Source organism: Lathyrus oleraceus, chromosome 5 (genome assembly GCF_024323335.1).
Source record: "Lathyrus oleraceus cultivar Zhongwan6 chromosome 5, CAAS_Psat_ZW6_1.0, whole genome shotgun sequence".
Taxonomy (NCBI): Eukaryota; Viridiplantae; Streptophyta; class Magnoliopsida; order Fabales; family Fabaceae; genus Lathyrus; species Lathyrus oleraceus.
In genome coordinates, this window is record NC_066583.1 from 515815466 (window position 1) to 515840334 (window position 24869).

Consider the following 24869-nt stretch of genomic DNA (forward strand, 5'->3'; position numbering starts at 1 on the left):
GACGTATCATACGGCCTTCCTGGATAGGCAGTCGACTCTACTGCAGATGCAGATGCGCCACATCCTAAACTACGGTCCGGAATCCCACCGTTGGCACCTCGTCTTCAAACCACTATAAAAAAATAAAATTATAAGTAAAAAAATATATAAATAAAAAATTAAAAAAAAACGCATCGGAACACTTCTAACAAGAATTATGGTGTGATAAAAATTTAGTTTGATCACCAGAACACTTTCCATAAGACTTCCGATTAATTAAACGAAAATCGGAAGTCTTAAAAGAAAGAGTTCCGGTAAACAGTTTTCAAAACCGAAAAGTCTTTTAAGAAGACTTCCAATAAACAGTCTGAAAACCAGAAGTCTTTTTGAAAGAGTTTTGATTCAACGTCTCAAATCTGTAGCGAACTGGAAGCCTTGTACAAAGAGTTCTGGTATGCTGTTTGTGAACCGAAAGACTTACTTTATGAGTTCCGGTTTATAATGGCAAAAGTATTGTTTTGGAAGTCTTGAAGCGAAAATGAAGTAAAAACAAAATTTTTCAGAAATATAACCTATTTATATGAGGGCATTTTGGTCCAAAAAATTATATCATAGGGGTATAGGTATAATTAATGGGGTATGAGGTAAAATTTTCTACAAAAAGCCTTTAAAATGTGTAAAAAGAGAAAAGAAAAAAAAAACATATTTAAAGAAAATATAAAAAATTGTAAATTTGCAATAAATGTAAAAGGGAAATCTATTTTTACAATATATTTCCTAAAGGTATAAAATTATTTTAAAATGAGTCAAAAGAGAAAAATCATTACAACAATTTTAATAGAAGGAAACAAGAAAATTTGTATTCCTAAGAAGTAGGGTCGGTCCTGACTTTTAAGAGGTTCGGACAAATAATAAAAATTGACCCTTGATAAAAAATATTTTTTTTTAAAAGAAATGACTTGTATTCTTCAAATAAAAATATGTTACTGCACTCAATTCTATATGAAATCATTGTATTCGTCGATGTCGATATTAGTTATAACTACTTCCTCCTCCAACCTGAATATCGCGAAAATATTTTCATAAGTCTAAATAAATAGTATAAATAGTACTAGGATTCACCTTAATATAGTTAATCATAAGTGAAAAATACCAAATTAAGATTATAAGCTAGTTGTGATAGAAGCATGGGCGATCCTGACTTTTTAGAGGCCCAAGGGAAAATAATGAAAATGGATCCCTAATAAAAAATATTATTTAAAAAAAAGAATAATCTTGTATTCGTCAAAAAATTGATATTATTGCAGACACTTCTCTACCAAGTCTTTGTATTCGTCAACGTCAACATTAGCTATAACTACTTACTCCTCCAACCATAATATTTCGAAAACATTTTCATAAGTATAAATAAATAGTATAAACAATATAAAGATCAATTTTGATATAATTAATCATAAGGAAAGATTACCAAATTAAAATTATAAGGTAGTATGATAGAAGTCTTAGACAGGAGAATATCCTAATATAAGCAAGATCATTGCAATGACCACACCTAAATAAAGTATTAAATTTGTCAAGAAAATAAGATTAAGAAACGTTGGAAATGAAAAAAGATCATCATATCATAAAGTTATTGAAGATTCCCAAGAAGCAGGGTCGGTCCTGACTTTTAAGAGGTCCGGACAAATAATAAAAATGGATCCTTGATAAAAAATATATATATTTTTAAAAGAAATGACTTGTATTCTTCAAATAAAAATATGTTACTACACTCACTTCTATATGAAATCATTGTATTCGTCGATGTCGATATTAGTTATAACTACTTCCTCCTCCAACCTGAATATTGCAAAAATATTCTCATAAGTCTAAATAAATAGTACTAGGATTCAACTTAATATAGTTAATCATAAGTGAAAATTACCAAATTAAGATTATAAGCTAGTTGTGATAGAAGCATGGCCGAATAAGATTATAAGGTAGTTATGATAGAAGTATTGAATTTGTCAAGAAAATAAGATTAAGAAATGTTGACAATGAAAAAAGATCATCATATCATAAAGTTACTAAAGATTACATTAATCTATACATTCCATGATGCATAGAACTCTACTAGAACATCTTTTGTTTCATATAAATCAACCTTATCAAAGTTATCAGGGAAAAAAACTATCACACTGGATGGAAGAGAAAATAATATCTTCACGATGGTACTTACATTAGCAATATATTTTATACTAATGATAACATATAAGATATCGACACTAACTGAATGAAGTTTAAAAACATTTAAAATGATATGAAGAACATAATAGATGATTAGCTACCAAGAAAATATATACTATAATAGTGATAATCTATAAGACATGAATAAAACTGGAAAACAACATGGGGTGGTTAGGTTATACTACTAAGTATTCATAACATTACTCTAAATTGTAAAAATAAGCAATTGTAAAAAATGTGTATGAAATGATGAAATTAACAAAGAAAGAACGATCTTATGTTAAAGATTCTTGAAAAAACATACAAGAATCTTCTATATAGTTTACATAAATATCTTCTTTCATGTTTACAAAACCAGTAAAAGCTTGAACGGTATGTGCGTCTTCAACGTCGTTTGTTTCATCTAAATCAGCCTTATCAAAGTTATCAGGGGAAAAACTATCACACTAGATGAAAGAGAAAATAATATCTTCACGATGGTACTTACATTAGCAATATATTTTATACTAATGATAACATATAAGATATCGACACCAACTGAATAAAGTTTAAAAACATTTAAAATGATATGAAGAACATAATAGATGACTAGCTACCAAGGAAATATATACTATAATAGTGATAATCTATAAGACATGAATAAAACTGGAAAACAACATGGGGTGGTTAGGTTATACTGTTAAGTATTCATAACATTACTCTTATGTTAAAGATTCTTGAAAAAACATACAAGAATCTTCTATATAGTTTACCTAAATATCTCCTTTCATGTTTACAAAAAACATAAAAGCTTGAATGATATGTGCGTCTTCAACATCGTACACAACACAAACATCGTACACGATATTGACACATCAACAACTATGCAACAATAATTAAATAATTACAAGGAGGATTAAACCCACAACTTTCACCACCATTTTTAAGAATTAACCATCTACCGCCTGTCCAATGACAAATTCATATTTATTTTCTCTTTTATAATTTTTTTAATATATATTTTTCTTTTTTTAAACAAAATGAGACCCCTTAATTTGGAGGTCCCTGAGCTAAGGGTCGTCTTGCTCTTGCTCAAGGTTAGCCCTAGGTAGAAGTCTTAGACAATGGAATATCCTTACATAAGCAAAAGTCTTGCAATGACCAACATAAATACAATAATGAATTTAAAAAAAAAATAAGATTATGAAACATTGAAAATGAAAAAAGATCACCAAATCATAAAGTTACAGCCCATCGCGTTAATCTATACATACCATGGTGTATAGAACTCCAATGAAACATCTTTTATTTCATCTTAGACAATCTTATCAAAGTTACCATGAGAGAAAACTACCATACTAAATATCTTCATATTAATACATATATTAACGATATATTTTAAACTAGTGTCTTCAAAAGATCATTAAACAATTAATAAATAAAATTAAAAATAAATAAAAAATAAACAATTATAAAATAAAAAGAATCAATGATTAAAAAATGAAATAAAAACATTAAATATTTAATTTCATTTTACTTTTATATTTTCTATTCATCTTTAAACAGTTTAAATTATTAACATTTATCATAATAATGAAAAAACTAGGCAACAATAATTAAAAAATAATAATAAGGAGGATTGAACCCACGACCTTTACAATCATGTTTGTTGAAAATTCAATCTCCTACCACTTGGCAAATGACAAATTCATCTTCATTATGCATTTTACTATTAATTTAATATAACATTAAATATATATTTTACTTTTTTTAAAACAAAATGAGGCCCTTTAATTTAGAGGTCCTAGACTAAGAGTCGTTTTGCCCTTGCTCAAGATCGGCCATGCCAAAAAGCTCCGTTGATACAAATAGGACCCAAACAAAGATTACAAGTACAAATTCACACAGCACCAAGCAACCAAACAACTCATACACTTAGTTTTATGATTTAAATGATTTATGATATCCCTATGTAAAGCACATATAATCAAAATATTGTATCTGATAGTTTCTACTATGTATATTGTCGTGCTCTGAGATTGAAAATTCTTGGCATTTCTGTCTCTCCAAATGGTGTAGCCAGTCTCTAGGTCTCATTTCTTTCAAGGTAGTAGCATTGGTAGTTTTGGGGATTAGAGTAACTAAGGCACAATTAAAGGCTGTATAGAGACGATTTTCAACAAAGAACTCATTGATAGCAACTCTATTATCATCCTTAATAATAGACCAAGCAACCTTAAAATACTTGGCAAATTTTACAATTGTTATTTTTTATGGTAAAAAAATAATTAAATAAATTTACAATTGTTCAAGATTAAATTTTAAAGTACTTTTCAATTTTCAATTTATTTTTATGTTAATATAAAGCAGTATATAATATTTATTTATTGATTTAATTTTGTTTATTTTTAATTATAGTTTTATCTTTTTTTAATTTAGTTGATTCAAAAAACTAACTTTAATATTTCAAATTCTAATAATTTTAATCTTGTTTCTCATACTTTCAATTTAAAAATGATAATATGTCCAATTTTAAATGATACGTGATCGCTAAAATATGATAAATCATCTTATATAAACCTTATGTAAGAATTTATTGATAAATAATCGTTAATTTTTATAGCAAAAAAGTGTTTAAGAGATTAAAATTATTTAAATTTAAAATAAACATATTAACTTCGGAAGTTTGATAAATTAAGGAGACTAAAATTATAATAAATATTAGCAAAAAAATTTCTATAATTCAATTTATTTTTTATTATGCACTCAGAAATTTTCTTTATTTAAATTTATTTTCTATATTTCAATCGATCATCAATTATTAACTAAAATTAATTACAATTATTTGATTTTTAAATTTTTTATCAAATATTATTAATAATTTAAAATAATAATTTTAAACTTTTTTACAAATTAATAAAATATAAAGTCATAAAGATAAATGTTTTTTATTTAAAATATCAAATAAATTAAATGATAAGAATTATTAATATTATTATCCCTAACTCATTTACTCTCCATAAACTTAATAATAATTTTTTAATATTTTATTTGAATAAAATATTATTATTTAAAATAGGATACACTATAAAATCTACTAAGTGAAAATCCTTTATTTTTCAATTAAAAAATCATTATTATATAATCTAACCCATAAAATTTTAAAGCATTTTTAAATAAAAAATGACTATTACACTTTCTCTAATTCTAACATATTAGATTTAACAATATTCCATTAAAACAATCCATCCAACAACAAAAAGTATTTTCAATTAAGACAAATTTTTTAAAATTTAGATATTTAAAATTTAAAAACTCATAAAAATAATTTGGATTTTCTTTACAAATGCATGAAGCTAGGAGCATATTTCCTCCATTATCACCACCTCGTCAGGGGAAAGAGGACCCAATATGGTGTGGTAGGAAGAAATGTCTCGGTTGAAGTGAGATAAGGACCAATACTTTATAAATAACTTCCTATAAAAGTGACTCAGTAGGGGAGTAGCACAAAGTAAGATGGACCTCTAGTGTAAGGGGCCTCACCAGAAAAAAAAGGCCCCGGAAAATCACCCCATTTCTAGGTGAAGTGGCCGAACCAAGAATCGTCTAGATAGAAACTAATGAGCCATTGGTCATAAAAGTTATCATGGGAGGAGTGTTTCAGATGGAACAGAATAAAGAACAGTCCAAGGGAATGCTTCAAAGATTTATGATCGACATATAGTTGGAATGCCCTCATGTAGGCCCAGGACCTGAGATGAAGGTAAGAAGGAGCAACTTTCAAATGTTTCAGGATGGCCACTTCAAAGTCGAAGAAAGGTAGCTGCAATCTTATCCTTGTGAACAGGAAATCATAAAGAGGAATCGTGCAATCATCAATGGAATTACATATTCTTTTTTTTAGGATCTGACCATTCCACAAGATCGCCAACCACGATGCCATTAGCCTATATTGCTGCCTCAATATTCATAACAAACGGAAGTGCCCACCACCTCTGCGTCCACCCAACCTTACTTCATCGGAATGGTTGGCTTGACAATCTTCACGTCTCTCCGGGTTAAAGGACCGGCTGTAGAATGTTATTTGGGTGTGGTCAAACGCACTACGTCCGATTGACCCCAAAAGTCTAAGTGGACATTCACCTCAACATTTCTAGGTTCGCGACTGAGGGTTCTCAAGGAAAGTTGAATGAAGTCATCAACGTATTCCCTCACCTAGATAACTTGTATTTCCTTCTAGGTAAAGACGTGATGTAGCATAACGACCTCAATCTGATTCACCTTTCCACCAACATTTGATAAAAGATCTTCCAACGAGTCGGATGATGAATCTTCTTCCTCTGAGGAATCCCCAGATACCCTTTTTGAGTTAGAATCACCAGATAATGATATCACTTCTAGACTCATATGTTCATGAGTGAGAGGAAGAAGATGAGAATCATGAGATTCCCCCATTCTCGTAGCAGAAGAAGTATCACTTCTAGATTCTCTCACTATATTAATAGCACTATCACTCATCCTAACTAGCTAAATAAAAATCCTAAAAGATAAAAGATAAGTCGATGAAGGTACGTGGATGCGTGAGATTGATGAAGCGAAGTAAGGGAAGAAAGATCAATGAATCTAATCAAGGCATTACAATCACTCTAACTGATACTCATACGAAAAAAGAGATGAAAGTGTTTCTTAATAAACGGACTATGCATAAACTTGAATTCCAAGGAATGCAAAAAGTTTCCAAAACATTCCACTCCTTCTGGACGAATCATATCAACTATATAAAGGAATTATGAAATCAATGACTGGATTTGTTCTTGGGAATACATGCAGACTCGAGTGCACTCATGTTCACTATAAGTCGCATCGTGACCTATGATTGAACTACATTTAATTCATTTGTCTCTCACTTCTTTTTTAATTAACTCCAAACGTTTTAGTTCTAGCTCATATTGGACAATATCTTAAAGGTCGGACAACTCACTTAAGGCTTCCCCAACTCACTCAGAGCCTGACAAAGCCTTGAGGGTAACTGTTTTATGATGGCTAAAGGACCAATTCGCCTCAAATCCACTCAATTTAACCCAAGATATAAAAGTCAGTTCATTTAGAAAGCAAGGGACACACTCTGATCTCCATCTTCTTAATATAATCATCTTGAATCTTTAAGTGACTTACGCGTCAGAGTGTTAATCGTGCAGGTCCACCTTGCGTCGTTGTAACAGAGGTCATCACCATTGGTTCAAGACATTTGATTCATCAACTCTATCCATTTCTGATTTTTAACGGAATAATACCAATATCTAGGACCTAATGAGGAGATATATATATATATATATATATATATATATATATATATATATATATATATATATATATATATATATATATATATATATATATATATATATATATATATATATATATATATATATATATATATATATATATATATATATATATAGAATTGCTAAAGGAAGAGAAAGAAAGATAAGAGATTTAAGAATGTTAAAGATGAAGAAGGCAATCTTTTGGTTTAGGAAAATTTATATAAAGAATATGTGAAATACATATTTCTATAATTTATTTAATGAAGGATATGACATCTAATCGGACTCTAGCATACTCGACATAAAGGAAGAAGATCAAAACTATAATTATTAATGTCGAATCCAAAAATAAGACGTAAAGAAAACATTGAAAATTATGAGTAATAGTAAGGTGGTTGAGCCAGACAACATACCTATTAAAGTGTGAAAAATTATGGAAGATAAAGGCATTGAGTGACTTACCAAATTCTTTAATAAAATTATAAGGTCAAAGAAAATTTTAGATGAATGAAGAAGAAACATTCTAGTTCCAATCTATAAGAATAATGAGATATACAGAATTGTGCAAATTATAGGGGGAAAAGTGATTGAACTAAGACTAAGAAAAAAGACTCAAGTCACTAAGAATCAATTTAATTTTATGCCTGAAAGGTCGATCCTGGAAGTGATTTATCTATTATGACGTGTGATGTAGCAGTATTAGATGGACCAATAAGACTTGCACTTAATTTCATTGACTTGAAAAAGGTGTATGATAGAGTGCCTAGAGAAATTTTATGAAAATCCCTAAAGAATAAAGGAGTTAGGATTGCATATTGTCGAGCTATCCAAGATAAGTATAAACATGGTATCTACTAGTGTGCAAACATAGAGTGGAAAGCTAGATAATTATTCCATTACAATAGGTTTGCATCAAGGTTCAAATCTAAGCCCCTACCTTTTTACCTTAATTTTGGATGTACTCGCGAAACACATCCAAGAGTTATCACCGAGATCTATGCTTTTTTAAAGATGATATAGTCTTACTTGGAGAGTCGAAGGAAAAATTAAATTAGAGGTTGAAAACTTTGAGACAAACTTTAGAAACACATGATTTTTGCTTAACTAGAAGTCAGGCGGAATATATGTAATGTAAGTTCAACAAAAGAAGAAGTACTTCTAACCTAGAGGTGAAAGTTGGAGACCATGTTATCTCTTAAGTCATAGTTTAAATATATTGGGTTCATAATACAAAATGATGGAGAAATAGAAAAGAATGTAAATAATTGAATTCAAGCTGAATGGCTGAAATGGAGGATGGCTTCATGGGTTCTATATGATGCAAGGCTATTGTTCAAGCTGAAAGGAAAATTTTATTAAACTACAGTAAGACATACAATGTTGTATGAGACAAAGTGTTGGGCAATTAGGAATAAACACGAGAATAAAGTAAATGTAGCAGAGATGAGGATGTTGCATTGGATGTGTGGTACGACTATACAAGATATTATTAGAAATGAAAATATTAGAGAGTATTGGAGTAGCACATGTAATGGAGAAGATGATAGAAAATAAACTTAAATGGTTTGAGCATGTAGAGAGAAAACATGTAGATTCTATGGTAAGAAGAGTAGATCAGATGGAGAGAAGACAAACACTTAGAGAGAGAGAGAGGGGACGAAAGATCTTGAGATTAATAATTTGGATATAAACACGGTCTTGGATAGAATATTATGGCGCAAGTTGATCCATGTAGTCGATCCGGCTTAGTAGGATAAGGCTTGGTTGTTGTTGGTGTACCAAAAATTTACAATTTATTAGAAATTTTGCAGGTAAATTAAAAAATTGGACAATACGAGGATACCTTGCAAATTTTGAAATAATACTAATAACCAATTTGACATTCATATTCTATGGAGTATGAAATGAATTTCAAATTCTTTGATTTTAGATGTCATTTCAAAATCATTAAATTTAACTTAGACAAAATACTATATAAATTTCCATATTTTTACAACTCTTCCTATTTTTTTTTCCAAACTATGAATTTTGTTCAAGTCAAGTTAACTTAAAATATTACATTTCTTCATTAAAATGCCTCGTTCAAACATAGTTTTAATGTTTTACACAAATAATTAAAATACCTCACAAATAGATAACTTTATAAATCAAATCCAATTTTTTTTAAAGTAAAAATCTTGTTATCAGCTTTTATAACACCTATTTGATACATCGCGAACATGGATTAACTTAAAATGTTACATTTTTTTATAGTAAATATAATTTCATTAAATAAAAAATCAGTAGACATTACAAATATCAAGAGACAAATGAAATAGGATATACTCCATACATAGTCTAGAAACAACTCTAATAGAAAAAATATATAGTCATAAAAGACACTAAACGTAAACTATTTACAAACTAAAAAAACACAACTAAATCAAATGCAACCACATACATAGTCTTTTTCCAAATCTAATTAAGGGTGATTTCTCTGACTTGTAGTTGTGTATTTCGACTAACTATGATTTCAAAATTATCTATTTTTGTCAAATGTTCAAAAATAATGGATGACTAGAGATAATGTTGATCAAAGACACACAACTCTTTTTAGGTATTTTATCAAACAACAAGAGTGCTAACTTAGATCCCAAATGACAAAAGCACAAAATAGAAAATACAAAAACATAAATAGGTAGGTTTATAGAGGAAGTAGGAAATCCAAGGCGACTTTGAAGGTGTGTGAAAGGTTGCCAACGTTGAATGTCTGACACCATATTCAAAAAAGAGAGGTACATAGAGAGAGAAAGAGAGAGATCACTCTAATAAAATCATAAGAGTGTAACATAATGAATGATGTATTGCTCTCTATAATGGAGGAGATGACCAAGATATATAGGTGAGAGATGAGAGCCACCATATAAATGATAGAAAGCCACCAATTAGAGAGAAGCGGGACCGTGTCTGTCTAAAAAGTTAGACCACCATTTATATTTTTCTAAAATGTTACTTCTTATATCTTATGTGAATAATCACGTTTCTTTATTGAATAATTAATTTATTCATTTTAATAGTAAATTAGTTTTATCCCTTAAAAATTCTTATAAAAAGTAAAGATTCACAAATAAAAATATACTAATAAAAAACATAATATATTAATATTTTAAAATAAAAATTAATTTAAGATTAAAAAAATATATAAATATACTCCCTCTATTTTAAGATTATTATAATTTAAGATTTTTGCACACTAATTAAAGAATATAATAATATTATTCTAAAATATTACATTTTTATTAAATTAATTTTATTAAAATATTAAAAAATGGTGTCCGAAGTAATAATTAAATAACATAATTGAAAAATTATAATTATTATTACATGAGAATGATAATTATTTTAAAATAAATTTTATTTTTTAAAACGACAATCATTTCGAAAGAAAGGGAGTAACATAAAAGAGAATAAATCAAAGATGGTAAATCAATACTTATATTTGATAAAATGAATTGATAGCCATAGAAAGAAAGAAGTGACATAAGAAAGAGTTTACTTCTATACTTGTTTTCTTCTCACTCTTCATGGCAACTATTGTTGCAGAAGCATTCCTATCAGCTTTTGTGGAAGTGTTACTAGAAAAGATTATTTCTCACGAGTTTATCGACTTCTTTAGACGCAAAAAGCTCGATGTTTCACTCTTGGAGAAGCTAAAAACAACACTCTTGAGTCTTCAATCAATACTAAACGATGCCGAGGAGAAACAGATCACAAATCATGCTGTCAAACAATGGCTGGAGAATCTGAGAGATGTTGTCTTTGAAGCTGATGATTTGTTTGACAAAATCAACACAGAGGCGTTAAGATACAAAGTGAAAGCTGAATATCAAAGGAAAACAGTAAGTGCTAAGGTGAAAAACATATTTTCTTCTAATTTCAAACAGTTTTATGGAGTGATGAATTCTGAAATGCAAACACTATTTGAAAGATTGGAACACTTTGCACAAAAAGGACACATTCTAGGATTGAAAGAAAGTGTTTCGTGCAGTGTTTGGCATAGAACCCCGACAAGTTCTGTTGTAGATGAATCTACTATATATGGAAGAGATTCTGACAGAAAAAAACTTAAGGATTATTTACTGTCAGAAAATGGCAGTGATTGTGGTAAAGAAATAGGAGTAGTTTCCATTGTAGGCATGGGAGGGATTGGTAAAACAACCCTTGCAAAACTGCTATACAATGATTCAGAAGTAAAGGAAAAATTTGATTTGAAAGGGTGGGCATATATATCAAAAGATTTTGATATTGTTCAAGTCACAAAAACTCTTGTTGAATCTGTTACTTCGAAAACAAACGATACGACTAACCTGAATACTCCGCATGCTGAATTCGTCACCTCAAAAAGAACTGATACTAGTGACCTGAATACTCTACAAGTGCAGTTGAAGCAAAGTTTAAACCATAAGAAATTTTTGCTTGTACTGGATGACATATGGGATCGGCGCTATATTGATTGGAACAATCTAAAGGACATCTTTAATGTCGGAAAAGTCGGAAGTAAGCTTATCATCACAACACGAGATGAGAGAGTTGCGCTGGCCGTGCAAACCTTTCTTCCGATTCACTATTTGACACCTCTGGGAAGAGACGAGTGCTGGTCTTTACTTGCCAAACATGCATTCGGAGCATGTAATTTCCAGCAACGGTCCAAGCTAGAGGTGATTGGCAAAGAAATCGCTAAGAAATGTGATGGCTTACCATTAGCTGCAGTAGCAATTGGGGGTCTTCTTCGCATTAAATCGTCGGAGGATGACTGGAATAATGTGTTAAGAAGTAATGTTTGGAGTTTGGAAAATGTTGAGGTGCAACCAGCTCTGTTTCTGAGCTATCATTATCTTCCAGCTCCTTTAAAACGGTGTTTTGCTTATTGTTCGATTTTTCCCAAGAGCTCCAAGTTGAAAAAAAAGACGGTAGTTGAGTTGTGGATCGCAGAAGACTTAGTACTTCAGTCTAGAAGTCAGAAAAGTTGGGAAAAGATAGGAGAGGAATACTTTGATGAACTAGTGTCAAGGTCACAATACATCGACGACTTGATGATGGGGAAGTAAGGTTTGAAATGCACGACCTCGTTCATGATTTAGCTGCAATGGTTTCATATCCGTATTGTATCATGTTGGATGAAGAGGAGCTGCACGAAAGGGTACGCCATTTGTCATTCAATAGAGGAAAATACGACTCGTACAATAAATTTAAGAAATTGTATGGACTAAAAGGTTTACGCACCTTCCTGGCCTTACCATTACAAGTATCATCACATTTTTGTTCCTTATCAAACAAGGTAGTGCACGACTTTTTGCCAAGAATGAAACAGTTACGTGTTTTGTCTATGCTAAACTACAAGAACATCACTGAGTTGCCTGACTCTATTGGAAATTTGATATACCTGCGATACTTGAATCTCTCTTACACCGGGATTGAAAAGTTGCCTTCTGCAACATGCAAACTTTACAATCTGCAAACCTTGTTGTTGTTCCACTGCGGGAATCTTGCTGAATTGCCGAAGGACATGGGAAAACTGATGAATCTGCGCCACCTTGACATCAGAGCAACACCATTGAAGGAGATGCCTGTACAAATTGCAAAACTAACAAATCTGCAAACTCTGTCTAACTTCGTTGTTAGCAAACAACCCGATGGGTTGAAAATCGCAGAGCTGGGAAAATTTCCTGATCTACATGGGAGTCTTTACATCTCAAAGCTACAAAATGTTATGGAGCCCTGCGATGCCTTACATGCAAATTTGAAGCTGAAAGAAAAAATTGATAATTTGGTACTACAATGGGATCCACAAGATACTACTACTACTACTAAAGGTTCGCAAGTTCAAAGTTCTGTACTAGAGCAACTGCAACCCTCCACAAATTTGAAGAATCTCAATATTTATGGATATGGTGGAACCAACTTTCCGAAATGGTTGGGCGATTCTTCCTTTGGTAACATGGTGAATATGAGCATTGGTGGTTGTTACTATTGCTCACTACTGCCACCCCTTGGAAAATTACATTGTCTAAAAGCACTCCGCATTCATGGGATGGAATCTATAAAGAGTGTTGGTGTTGAATTCTATGGAACTAGTTATCCTTCATTCCAACCTTTTCCTTCCTTAGAGAGACTAGAATTTAAGGATATGCCAGAATGGGAAGAATGGAACTTGATTGCAGGTACAATTATAGAGTTTCCTAGTCTAAAATATCTATCAGTGGATAGATGTCCAAAACTCAAAGGAAACATACCAAGCACACTTCCATCTTTAACTGAACTTCACTTAAGCGAATGTGATCTAATGTTGAAACCAAGGCACTCAGAAGATAATAGCAACATTATTTTAAGGCCTTCAAATGTATCCACCCAATTGATGCTTTCTCTCAATTCTCTTAAAAAGTTGACATTAGACCGACTTCCCTCTCTGACATCCTTCCCAAGAGACGGTCTACCCAAAACCTTACAGTCTCTATCTCTACATTATTGTGAGAATCTAGAATTCCTCCCTCGCGAATCCTTGCACAATTACACATCACTTGAGCAACTGTCGATTGAATACAGTTGTAATTCAATGACATCCTTTACCTTGGGCTCTCTCCCGGTGCTTAAAAGCCTATATATTAAAGGTTGCCAAAATCTCAAATCAATTTTCATTGCAAAAGATGCATCAGAGAGCCTCTCATTTATTCAAAGTATCCAAATACGGTGTTGTGATGAATTGGATTCATTTCCCCCCGATGGATTGTCCACTCCTAACCTCATTTGTTTCGGCGTGTATGGGTGTAACAAGATTCTTTCATTACCAGAGCCAATGAACACTCTTGATGGCCTTCAAGAATTGAAAGTTTTCAACCTTCCAAATCTGCAACACTTTGCCACAGAGGGATTACCTGTCAATTTGCGGAGACTTTCTGTCGGTGGGATTCGGTGGAATACAGAGTGTAGTTTGGAAGGTATGAATAATCTTTCTGTTTTGGAAATTGGAGGTTGTGACATTGTGAATAAGCTGATGAGAATGGAAATGTCATTGCTACCGTCTTGTCTCATGTCCTTACACATCTACCAACTTGATGATATAGAATGCTTGGACGGGAAGTGGCTTCACCATCTTACTTCTCTCCAAGACCTTGAGATTTCAGATGCTCCCAAGCTCAAATCATTGCCAGAAGAAGGATTTCCTTCCTCTCTTTCCGTAGTCAATATCTCTGACTGTCCATTGTTGGAAGCAACTTGGCGGACGAAGAAAGGAAAAGAGTGGCGAAAAATAGCCTGCATTCCATGCATACTTATCAACTACAAAATGATCTCATGAGTGTCAAGATGAGTCACAATTACTATATACTACTACTATCTTTTAGTCTAAGTAATCTTGTTCTAGGATATGTATCAAGTTAGGATCAACTTTAGATTTCAACTTTGTGCAATTCATTGCTAAGTTAATGCCTTCTGAACATAACCTTAAACAACAGTTCCTATGAGATGGAGGGAATAGCACCTGTTATTGCAGACAAAATGTTTTCTACATGTCTAAATAAATAAATAAAAAGTATATTTATACATAAAATAGTGAAAGTAACTTGTTTTCTTTCTTGTTTCCAAAAAGAAACAGGATAAGCAGCTTTTCCATTAGGATTAAATAATACCTTTACAAGCAGCAGTGTTCAAGCTACGGGATAGTCTCGAGGTATTGAATGTATGATCAAATTCAATCTATGTAGAGCCTACAATACCAAATCAATAAAGCAGTTCATTATGTATTACATCAAGTTAAACGACATTGAAATCTACTTGTACATGAATTATTAATGAATAAGTGCATAGTAACTAGGATCAATTTCCATACACAGACACCAAATACGTTAATTGGTTACTGTTAATGGAACTAATTTTATAGCGGCTGGTTACAGGTATGGAACCAGTTACAGATCCGAAAAAACTATTTTTTCAGCGAGTTGTTTGTATAATTTGTATCTCAATCATTTTGTAATGCTTGTATAAATGCCTTAAAGGCATCCTCATCAATGTTAAAAACCAATACATTCTCATCCTCAATTATCTCTCTTTCTATTCCTCTCTTCCTCTCCACACTCTAACTTCTCCATTATTCACCAATCTTGTGATTTCAAATTCTAACATTTGGTATCAGAGTTTGGTTATGATCCACAAACACCTAGTTTACAACATGAATTATGTCTCCGATGAAAGAATTTCTACAAACCTACTTATCCTTGATGCGAAGAATTACGAAAAATGATACAAACAAATGAAAATGTTGTTTGGCTACCAATATGTTCTTAAAGTGATCAAGAATGGGGTGAATCTCATTGTCCAAGGTGCAACAGATGCACAACAAGCATCACATAAGGAAGAAAAGAAGAAAGATTTCAAGGTGTTATTTTTTATCAATCAATGTGTGGATGGTGACAACTTTGAGAAAGTTGGTGATTGCGAAGCGTCAAAGCAAGCGTTGAGAATCTTAGAGAATGCATACGCAGGGGTTGACAAGGCTATGTGGTGAGGTTACAAACTCACAAGTGTCAACTTGAATTGATTCAAATGGAAGAAAATGAAATGATCAACGATTTCACAATGAGGATCACTAGGTTGGTGAATTAAGTGAAGGCATGTAGAGAAACAGTTACGAAGCAGTATGTTGTCACGAAAAGAAAAATGATCCATGAATAGTAAAGAGAATTTTCAGAATTTTGGTGGAAGAGAGTACCAAAAATTCAGGAATTCTACTTGTCAAAGGGGTGAGAGCAGTTGCAACAAAAATGATGGTCAAGATAACTTTAGAGGTGAAAAGAAAAGGTTTGACAAAAGCAAGAAGCAATGCCTTAAGTGTCAAAGGTTCGGTCATTTTACAAGAGAGTGCAATATGAACAAGAAGGAACCTCAAAGAGATGAATCCAAGGTTGCAAGACAAGAGTTTGATGAGGAGAATACACTATTGATCATGTTCACAGAAGGCGAATTCAGCAGTAGCAGACTGCGGGAGAGCAGCAACAATTCTAGGAATGCTGCAAAAATAGGTTGTAACCGGTTACGTGAAAGATGTAACCGATTACATGCAGAAGAAAATGTTATGGTGACTGTGAGAAAAGGAGTCCAATGTAGCGAAGAATGATATTTGGATTTGGGATGTTTTTCTCATATGACGGGGAAGAAATATTGTTTTTTTAAAATCAATTGTTGCATGAAAAACAAAGTGAAGTTCGCGATGCACCACTCTAGCGACTGATGGGGTCGGTAATGTTTTGATCATGAGAAAGGATGGTGGACATTCCTTAATCAAAGATGTATTGTACATTTCAATAATCAAATGTAACCTTCTAAGTATTAGCCAATTGTTTGAGAAGAGTTACAATATTCACATGGAAAACATGGGGCTGCACGTTATGGATTCAAACTGGATTTTGGTCCTTAAAGCTCATATATATGACTGCCAATAGAACTTTAAAGGTTGAACTGAAGCTTATTGAGCATAGATGTCTTGCTACAGCGACAAGTCGAGATGAGTGGATACAACATTATCGTCTTGTGCATCTCAATTTTCGAGATTTCAAAGACTTGCAAAAGAACGGAATGGTGGCGGGGTTGTCATTGATCAACATATTTGCTTAAATGTGTGAAGAATGTGTGCATGCAAAGCAACACAGGGTAAATTCAACAAGGATGCAGATTGTAGAACCAAGAATCATCTTAATGTGGTGTATTGGGATGTGTGTGGACTGATGCAAGTAGATTCCATTGGTGGCAATAGATATTTTGTCACATTCATCGACAATCATAGTAGAAAGATATGGACATACCTAATCAAGATAAAGGATGAGATATTTGAAGTGTTTAAGAAGCTCAAGTCCATGGTTGAGACGCAAAGTGGTCACAGACTCAAAGTTCTCAAAATGGATGGTGGAGGCAAATATGTCTGAAAAGACTTTGAGAGATTTTGTGATCAATAAGGGATAACACATGAGGTTGTAACACCTTATACACCGCAACAAAACAATATTGTCAAACGGAAGAATCGATCGATCATGAACATGGTAAGAAGCATGTTAAAAGGGAATAACTTGTCAAAAGAGTTATGGGGAGAAGCGGTATCCACAACTTCCTATTTGTTGAATAAGTGTCCAACAAAGAAGTTTGAAAAGGTAACACTAGAGGTAGAAGTCGAGATTCAAACTGAATCTGAACCATTTTAGAGTTTTTGGTTTTGTAGCGTATTGACATGTTCCGGGGCAGGTTAGAAAGAAGGCGAATGATAAGGAGAAAATGATTATACTTCTAGGGTATCACTCCACCGATGATTATAAGTTGTTTGATGCAACAAACAGGAGGTGTGATAATCCGAGATATTGTTTTTGATGAGATAAAGTAATTGCAGCAACCTGTAACCGGTTACGTGAAAGCTATAACTGGTTACAGCTGTGAAAATTCAGATTCTGCAGATACGAGAAGTAAAAAAACGCTCGGAGCCGAAGCTTAAATTGAAGAGAATGCGAGAAAATCAAGAAGGAAAATAGGTTTTCCTCAAAGACCCTAAGCTTGTGAGTTGTTCCGAGATAACAAAGTCAATGTTGATGGTGATTTCGTCCATTTTGCACTTATGGCTGAATCTGAACCAGTTAAAATGGAAGAAACTTTAAGTGACCTAAAGTGGATTTGCGCTATGAAGGAGAGCCTAGAATCTATTGAGAAGAACAATACTTCGGAGTTTGTTGACCTACCGGACGGAAAGAAGTCAATTGGTGTGAGATGGGTGTTCAAAGTGAAGGCAAATCCTAATGGTGAAATAATCAAGCATAAGCATCGATTAGTTGCAAATGGATTCTTGCAAAGAGAAGGCATGGACTTTGAAAAAGGTAGGTTTAGAGATCAACAACCAGATTTCTCCTTGATAATACATGCAAACTTGAGTGCACTAAAATGCATTATAAGTCTCTACATGTCTTAATATGTCGCATCAGCACGCGTGTTAGAAAAAGGCTATAAAACGTTTCAATGATGGAAATGCATTTAATGCGTCCATTCCCCCTACTTTTTCAAATGACCCTAAATGTTTCAATCCTAACTCTCGCTAGACAACATCTTGGAGATCGAGCAGAATCGTTAAAGGTGCTCGGCTCGCTCAGTGCCCATAAAGTCTTGGGGGAAACTATTTTGCGTCGATCAAAGACTCAAATAGTCAAGACTCAAGTCGCCTCAAATCCACTCTATTCAACCTAAAATATATAATCAGATCACAGAAGATAGTCAAGGCTCGAGTCGCATACATTTTTCTAATTTCTAAATAGAACAAAACTAAATATGAACTTCAATTTGATGAATGCATTGATATTTGTATGAAGATATATAGTTTCACCGATTTAGGTGGCTGGCTTTATAATCATTTATGGGAATGAATTCTTATCAATGATTATAGTCAAGGAAATAGGACCAAATTTAATTAATGGTCCACTCACATTGTTATAAATAATAAACATTATGCGATTTACAATGCAACTAATAAGAAGAAAAAAAATGAAGCATCAACGCCACGCACGGTGTGCTGCTACTAGTTATACGTCAACCGTAGACGAAACCCTAACTTCATCACTTCCCACACTTCCTTTGGATCTGGTTGTTGAAATACTGTCTAGATTACCGGTAAAGTTTCTTCTTCAATCTCGATCTGTATGCAAGTTATGGAATTCTCTTATTTCCGATTCCAAATTCTCTTACAAACACCTTGGCCTCTCAACCACTCACAGAATCAACTCTGTCTACTACTCCTATTCTCGATGCAGGTATATTTTCGAGTCTTACACACTCGACTCTATTTTCTCTAACATATACACCAATGTCAGGCAGGTTGAGTTTGCTCCGAGCGGTTTTGAAGAAGATTGTCGTCCATATTGTGCCAATTCCATTGTTGCATCTTGCAATGGCATCCTTTGTCTTGCTCTCTTTGATAGTATTTGTTTTGTTATAATGTGGAACCCTTCCATTAGAAAATTCAACGAGTTGCCCTATATTGAAAACCCAAAAGTTCCTTATTTTACTTCCTATGGCTTTGGCTATGATCTTGTTAGTAATGTTTACAAGGTAGTGGTTGTTTTTTGGTGTTCTGGTGTCAAAACTGTGGTGAAGATTCATACTCTTGGTACAGACTTTTGGAAAAGTGTGGAAGCCTTTCCGTTTCGTTGCGTCCCTCTCGGGCGATCAGGGATATTTGTTAGTGGTACAATTAATTGGTTGCCTCTTAAGGATGGGAGAGTGAGATCTTTTGTTGTTTCTTTTGATTTGAGAACGGAGTCTTATCGGAGGATTTTACAGCCCGATTACGGAAAGTTAAAGCCGGATGCAGAGCAGTTATCATTAGGTGTGTTGAGAGATTGCTTGTGTTTAGTTTCTCATCATGATGTTTGGATTATGAAGGAATTTGGAAACAAAGAGTCTTGGACTAAGTTGTTCACTAATTCTTATGACTCTTGTTATTACTTGACTAAGGCAATATATATGTTTGAGGATGATCAAGTTTTGCTTGAAGCTTCTTATAGTGGGGTCAAAAAGTTGATTCTTCGTGATCCCAAAAAAATTGAAACTATTAAGTTTATTAATTTTAAAAACGAGAGGACTCTTGATTCAAGTCCGGAAGTCTGTGTTGAAAGTTTGATATCACCTAGCGGGGCGGGATGAAGATTTATTTCTATCATTGGAAGTTTTAGGACGGAAAAAGACAAATTCTTTATCCGGTCAAAAGGAAGAAATACGGCTGATTCATGTGATTTAAATACAATCTGTGTTGATTTATTTTTTAGTTTTTGGATAAGTAGTTACTTATGGATATTGTTAATTCATGATCAATCAAATCTGAAGTTTGAGAAATCGTAGGTTATTTATTGGTAGAGTTTAGTTTGCCATTTCTCTAATTTTTGTTGTAGTGTCTCTGTTGAAATGTCTAAACTGCAAACATTTCATAATACATGCTTCAAATCTTTCACAATGACTCTGTTGAAATGTCTAAACTGCAAACACTTCATAATATTTGCTTTTAATCTTTCACAATAAGCAAGAAATCAAATTTTTTCATCCACGCCCGCGGTTGTTTATAAAGGTTTATGATACATATTAGGTGGGACTGACGGAAATAGTTTACAAATTGACATCTAATTATATCTCATCATGTAATATTTTTGCTTATAAAATTTGATTATAGATTTGGTGTGGTTAGTAGTCATTGATCTTTGGCAATTGATAAAATATAAGATGATCGATGTTTTGATTTGTCAACTATTTGAGCCATTTGATATTTGTCCAATGACTTAGATTATTAACTAAAGCGAGTTCCAATCCATTGAATATCCACTATTGTTAGTATTGCCTAGTACCTGTAAGAATTTTTCTAAGTGTTTGAAAATATAAAATAGTGATCTATCTCTTGGATGATTCTATTATGCTGTCTTTGTCTAGCAATGAGTATAGCAGATAAGATGGTGAAAAAAGGAGAGAGAATAATTGTAACAATGGTTCAATTAGGTTATCTATGTCTACTATTGCAAGTTTGTTTAGCACAAGTCACTCTTATTTATGATGAGTTTCTGTTGCATAAGGTACCTGAGGGTCTAGAGAGAACAATTATAACAATGAGAAAAAAAACAGAACAAGCTGTGAATAGGAAAAGCCATTTTGGTAAATGGAAACACAAGCTTGCGAGCAGAAGAAACACGGTGGAAATCTTCTGTTTAAAGCTAAAAAATTTAGGTGCTAATTTTTTTGAAAAAATCTGCTATTGCAATCTGAGTCTCCGCAACTACGAGTGGATACATTGTAGTGTATAATGCATATGGATATAATACTTTTTATTTATTAAGATAGTTGTAGAAAATATTTTGTCTACAATAGGTGTTACTCCCTCGGTCTCGTATTACAACGGTATTCAATCGACAGTTGCTCAAGTGATGTGTAATTGTGTAAGGATTCGTGAGGGAGGAATTTCAGGTTCTCACAATAATGTAGAGATAGAGTGCTTTCAGACAATGTAATTTTTTTAGGGGTGACAGTGTTGGAAATTCACCACAACCTATGAAGAATTGCAATCAATCATGATAAACAAGTTTATTATCATCCACACAATAGCAATGAAAAGAAGAACAATAGAGAAAGAACTAAAGTAAACAATGCTGAAGGAGAAGAAGAATTAAATTCTGTAGAGTTTCTCTCTGTCCGCAAACTGTGGAAAACTTCTCATTCACTTTGCAACTGCAAAATATTGTGAATACAATGTTATGAATACTCTATTCACTTCATTACAAAAATAAGGGCTACTCCATCTATTTATAGATTTAAGTTAACTTGGACCTCAAGCCAAAACCCAAAACTATAAAATTTCAAATTAACTAACACTACTAAAATAGGCCTAAGTCGAAATCCTGTGTGAAGTAACATGCTTCGACACTAACACAACTCAACACAATAGGTGGTTCGACACAAGGAATTACAATTCAACACACCACTTAATTCATTGTGTCTAAGTTATCTACATTCATCATATCTCTTAGTCTTCTGAAAACTTCGACCTGCACTCCATTCGTCATGATGTCTGCAATCTGATTCTCAATTCTGCAATGTTCCACACTCATCTTCTCATCTGCTACCAGCTCCCGAAGATAATGAAACCTCATCTCGATGTGCTTGCTTCGACCATGTGTTATCGGATTCTTCGCCATATTGATAGCTGACATGTTGTTGATCTTCATGGTAATTGCTTCATGACTCTTCGTTGTTATCTCTTCGACCAGATTCACCATCCACGTTGCTTGACATGCACAAAGGGAAGCAACTATGTATTCTACTTCGCACGATGATAATGCCATTACCGACTCTTTTCTTGAACTTCTAGCAACTGGTGCACCACCTAGCATAAACACATAGCCAGTTGTGAATTTTTGATCCTCAGCATCACTACACCAACTTGAGTCAGTGTATTCCACTAATTTGCATTCTTTTCCTTCATCAGTTCCAGGAAACAAAATGCTATAGTCGAGAGTTCCTTTCAGATACTGTAGTATCCTCTTCACCACTGCTAGATGTGATACCTTTGGCTTCTACATGAACCTACTCATCATACCTACATTGTATGCTAAGTCATACCTTGTATGACAAAGGTATCGAAGTGACCCAATAAGTCTTCTATATTGGGTTGGATTAACATCATCTTCATTTGAATCTTTCAACAGTTGTAATCTGGGTTCAGTTGGAGTTGAAGTTAGGTCGCAATCTTGTATCTCAAATCTCTTGAGTATTTCGCTTGCATACCTTCTTTGTTGCACCATCAAACCTCTATCACTCTTGTAGAATTCGATGCCAAGGAAATATAAAATGTTACCCAGATCATACATTTCGAATTCCTTGTTGAGATCACCTTTGAAGTCTTCGATCTCCTTCTAGCAGCTACCTGTTATCAACAGGTCATCGATATAGAGGCATAGTATAAACAATTCACTCTTGCTTCTTCTTACATATAATCCATGATCAGATTTGCACTTCACAAATTCCTTCTCCCTTCAAAAGCCATCTATCTTCTTATTCCAAGCTCTTGGTGAAGGAGAATTGCGGTCCAAAACGCAGCGGAAATTAAAATTTTCTCCTTTAGAGATCCTTACGAATGGTCATGATCAGTGATAGAATATTTACCTCTTTGTGACGATTGAAACCTTTGGTGCAGATCTCTTGTGACGATCAAAACCTTTGATGCAGATCCACGAAGCGATCACGAACATTGAACGATGACAACGTCTCTACTCAGTCCACACGAACAGATTCCTTCAATCTCAGTGCTAGCTAGTATGAATAAAGGCTTTGAGTGAGAGAGAGAGAGAGAGAGAGAGAGAAAACAAAAATAATGCAACCGCAATGAATGCTTCTGCACAAGGGTTCTATTTATAGAACCACTTGTGTGGGCTTCAAGCTAAAAAGCCCACTTAAGTGTATTTTGGCCCATATCTTATAATATGCCCAAAATCACTCAAGCCCATGGTACCTTACCATATTTCGTATTCTACTCAAGTACACCGTACCTTACGATGTTCTATAATTCACTTAAGGGCACCGTACCTTACGGTATTCCTTAGTTACTCTATCTCTCATCAATCCGTCCTTTGTGTGTGACCCTGTAGGTTTTCGTGATGTTGACAATTATATTAAATCACGCATTTAACATAATAAACAGTGAGCGGTATCTAGCAACACATCACTGCTACCCAAGACACGAAAATATCATGTGATCTAACAAAACCTTCTGTGATAATACTTATGTGTATAATTACCCTTTTACCCTTATGTCTATATTGAACACAAGGCATAGACCGTGTCATCCTTGTCCAGTTCAATATTGGGCCCATAGACATTTATCCTGTTATGCAGGATGGGCAAATTCCATCTAGGTCACTCATGTCCCTCAGCATGCTTTGTGGAGTACCCATCAACTGTCTTTATGGTTATCCAGTTACGGACAATGTTGGATCAGCAATAAAGCAATCGACTCTACATCTAGGGTCCATAGTGGTTTTAGGTCGAAGAGTGGTATACACCATTATCACCATGAGAATAACTTATGACACTTTGCATAACTTTCTATATAGTATTCTCATAGCGGGTCAATCCGGTATAAATATTACTCCTAATATTCATACCTATGTTTAAGACTTGATAACTCTTTATCCATGATCCATGAGATGTGACCATCAGTCTACAAACATAATAGTCTTAATGCTTTAATGTTATCCCACTTCACATTAAAGCTCGACTACGGATACTTTAAGAATAATGTCCTTATGTTTAATGTGTTCTCATGATTAAGTCACACTTAATACATTAAACGGACTATCTATTCCAGGGACTTTATTAATCAACCATAATAAAGAAAAAGCCTTTTATTATTAATAATTAATTCGATACAAGTACCAAAATCATTGGCCTCTAGGGCTTACACCAACAATCTCCCACTAGCACTAGAGCCAATCAGGCATACCCCTAATGCCCATAGATCTAGTATGGCCATCATGCTTCTGCTGCGCAAGATGCTTTGTCAGTGGGTCAACGATATTGTCAAGTGTAGGTACTCTGCATATTTTCACATCTCCTTTATCTGTTATCTCTCGAATGAGGTGATAACGCCTAAGTATGTGTTTGGATCGTTGGTGAGATCTAGGCTCCTTGGCTTGTGCGATAGCACCATTGTTATCATAATAGAGACCAATGGGATCCACAATGCTAGGGACTATGCCAAGTTCACTAATGAACTTTTTGATCCAAACAGCTTCCTTTGCTGCACTTGAGGCAGCAATACACTCG

General features: G+C 33.4%; 1 protein-coding gene and 1 pseudogene across 1 annotated transcript; both read left to right on the plus strand.

Moving 5' to 3' along the window:
• The first annotated feature begins 11002 nt into the window (after positions 1-11002).
• Positions 11003-15292, plus strand: LOC127085970 (putative disease resistance RPP13-like protein 1; annotated as a pseudogene).
• Positions 15293-18958: 3666 nt separating this feature from the next.
• LOC127085972 (F-box/kelch-repeat protein At3g23880) lies at positions 18959-20520 on the plus strand. The gene has a single exon (XM_051026574.1). The coding sequence runs from the start codon at positions 19020-19022 to the stop codon at positions 20211-20213; it is 1194 nt and encodes a 397-aa protein (XP_050882531.1). The 5' UTR covers positions 18959-19019; the 3' UTR covers positions 20214-20520.
• The last annotated feature ends 4349 nt before the right edge of the window (positions 20521-24869 follow it).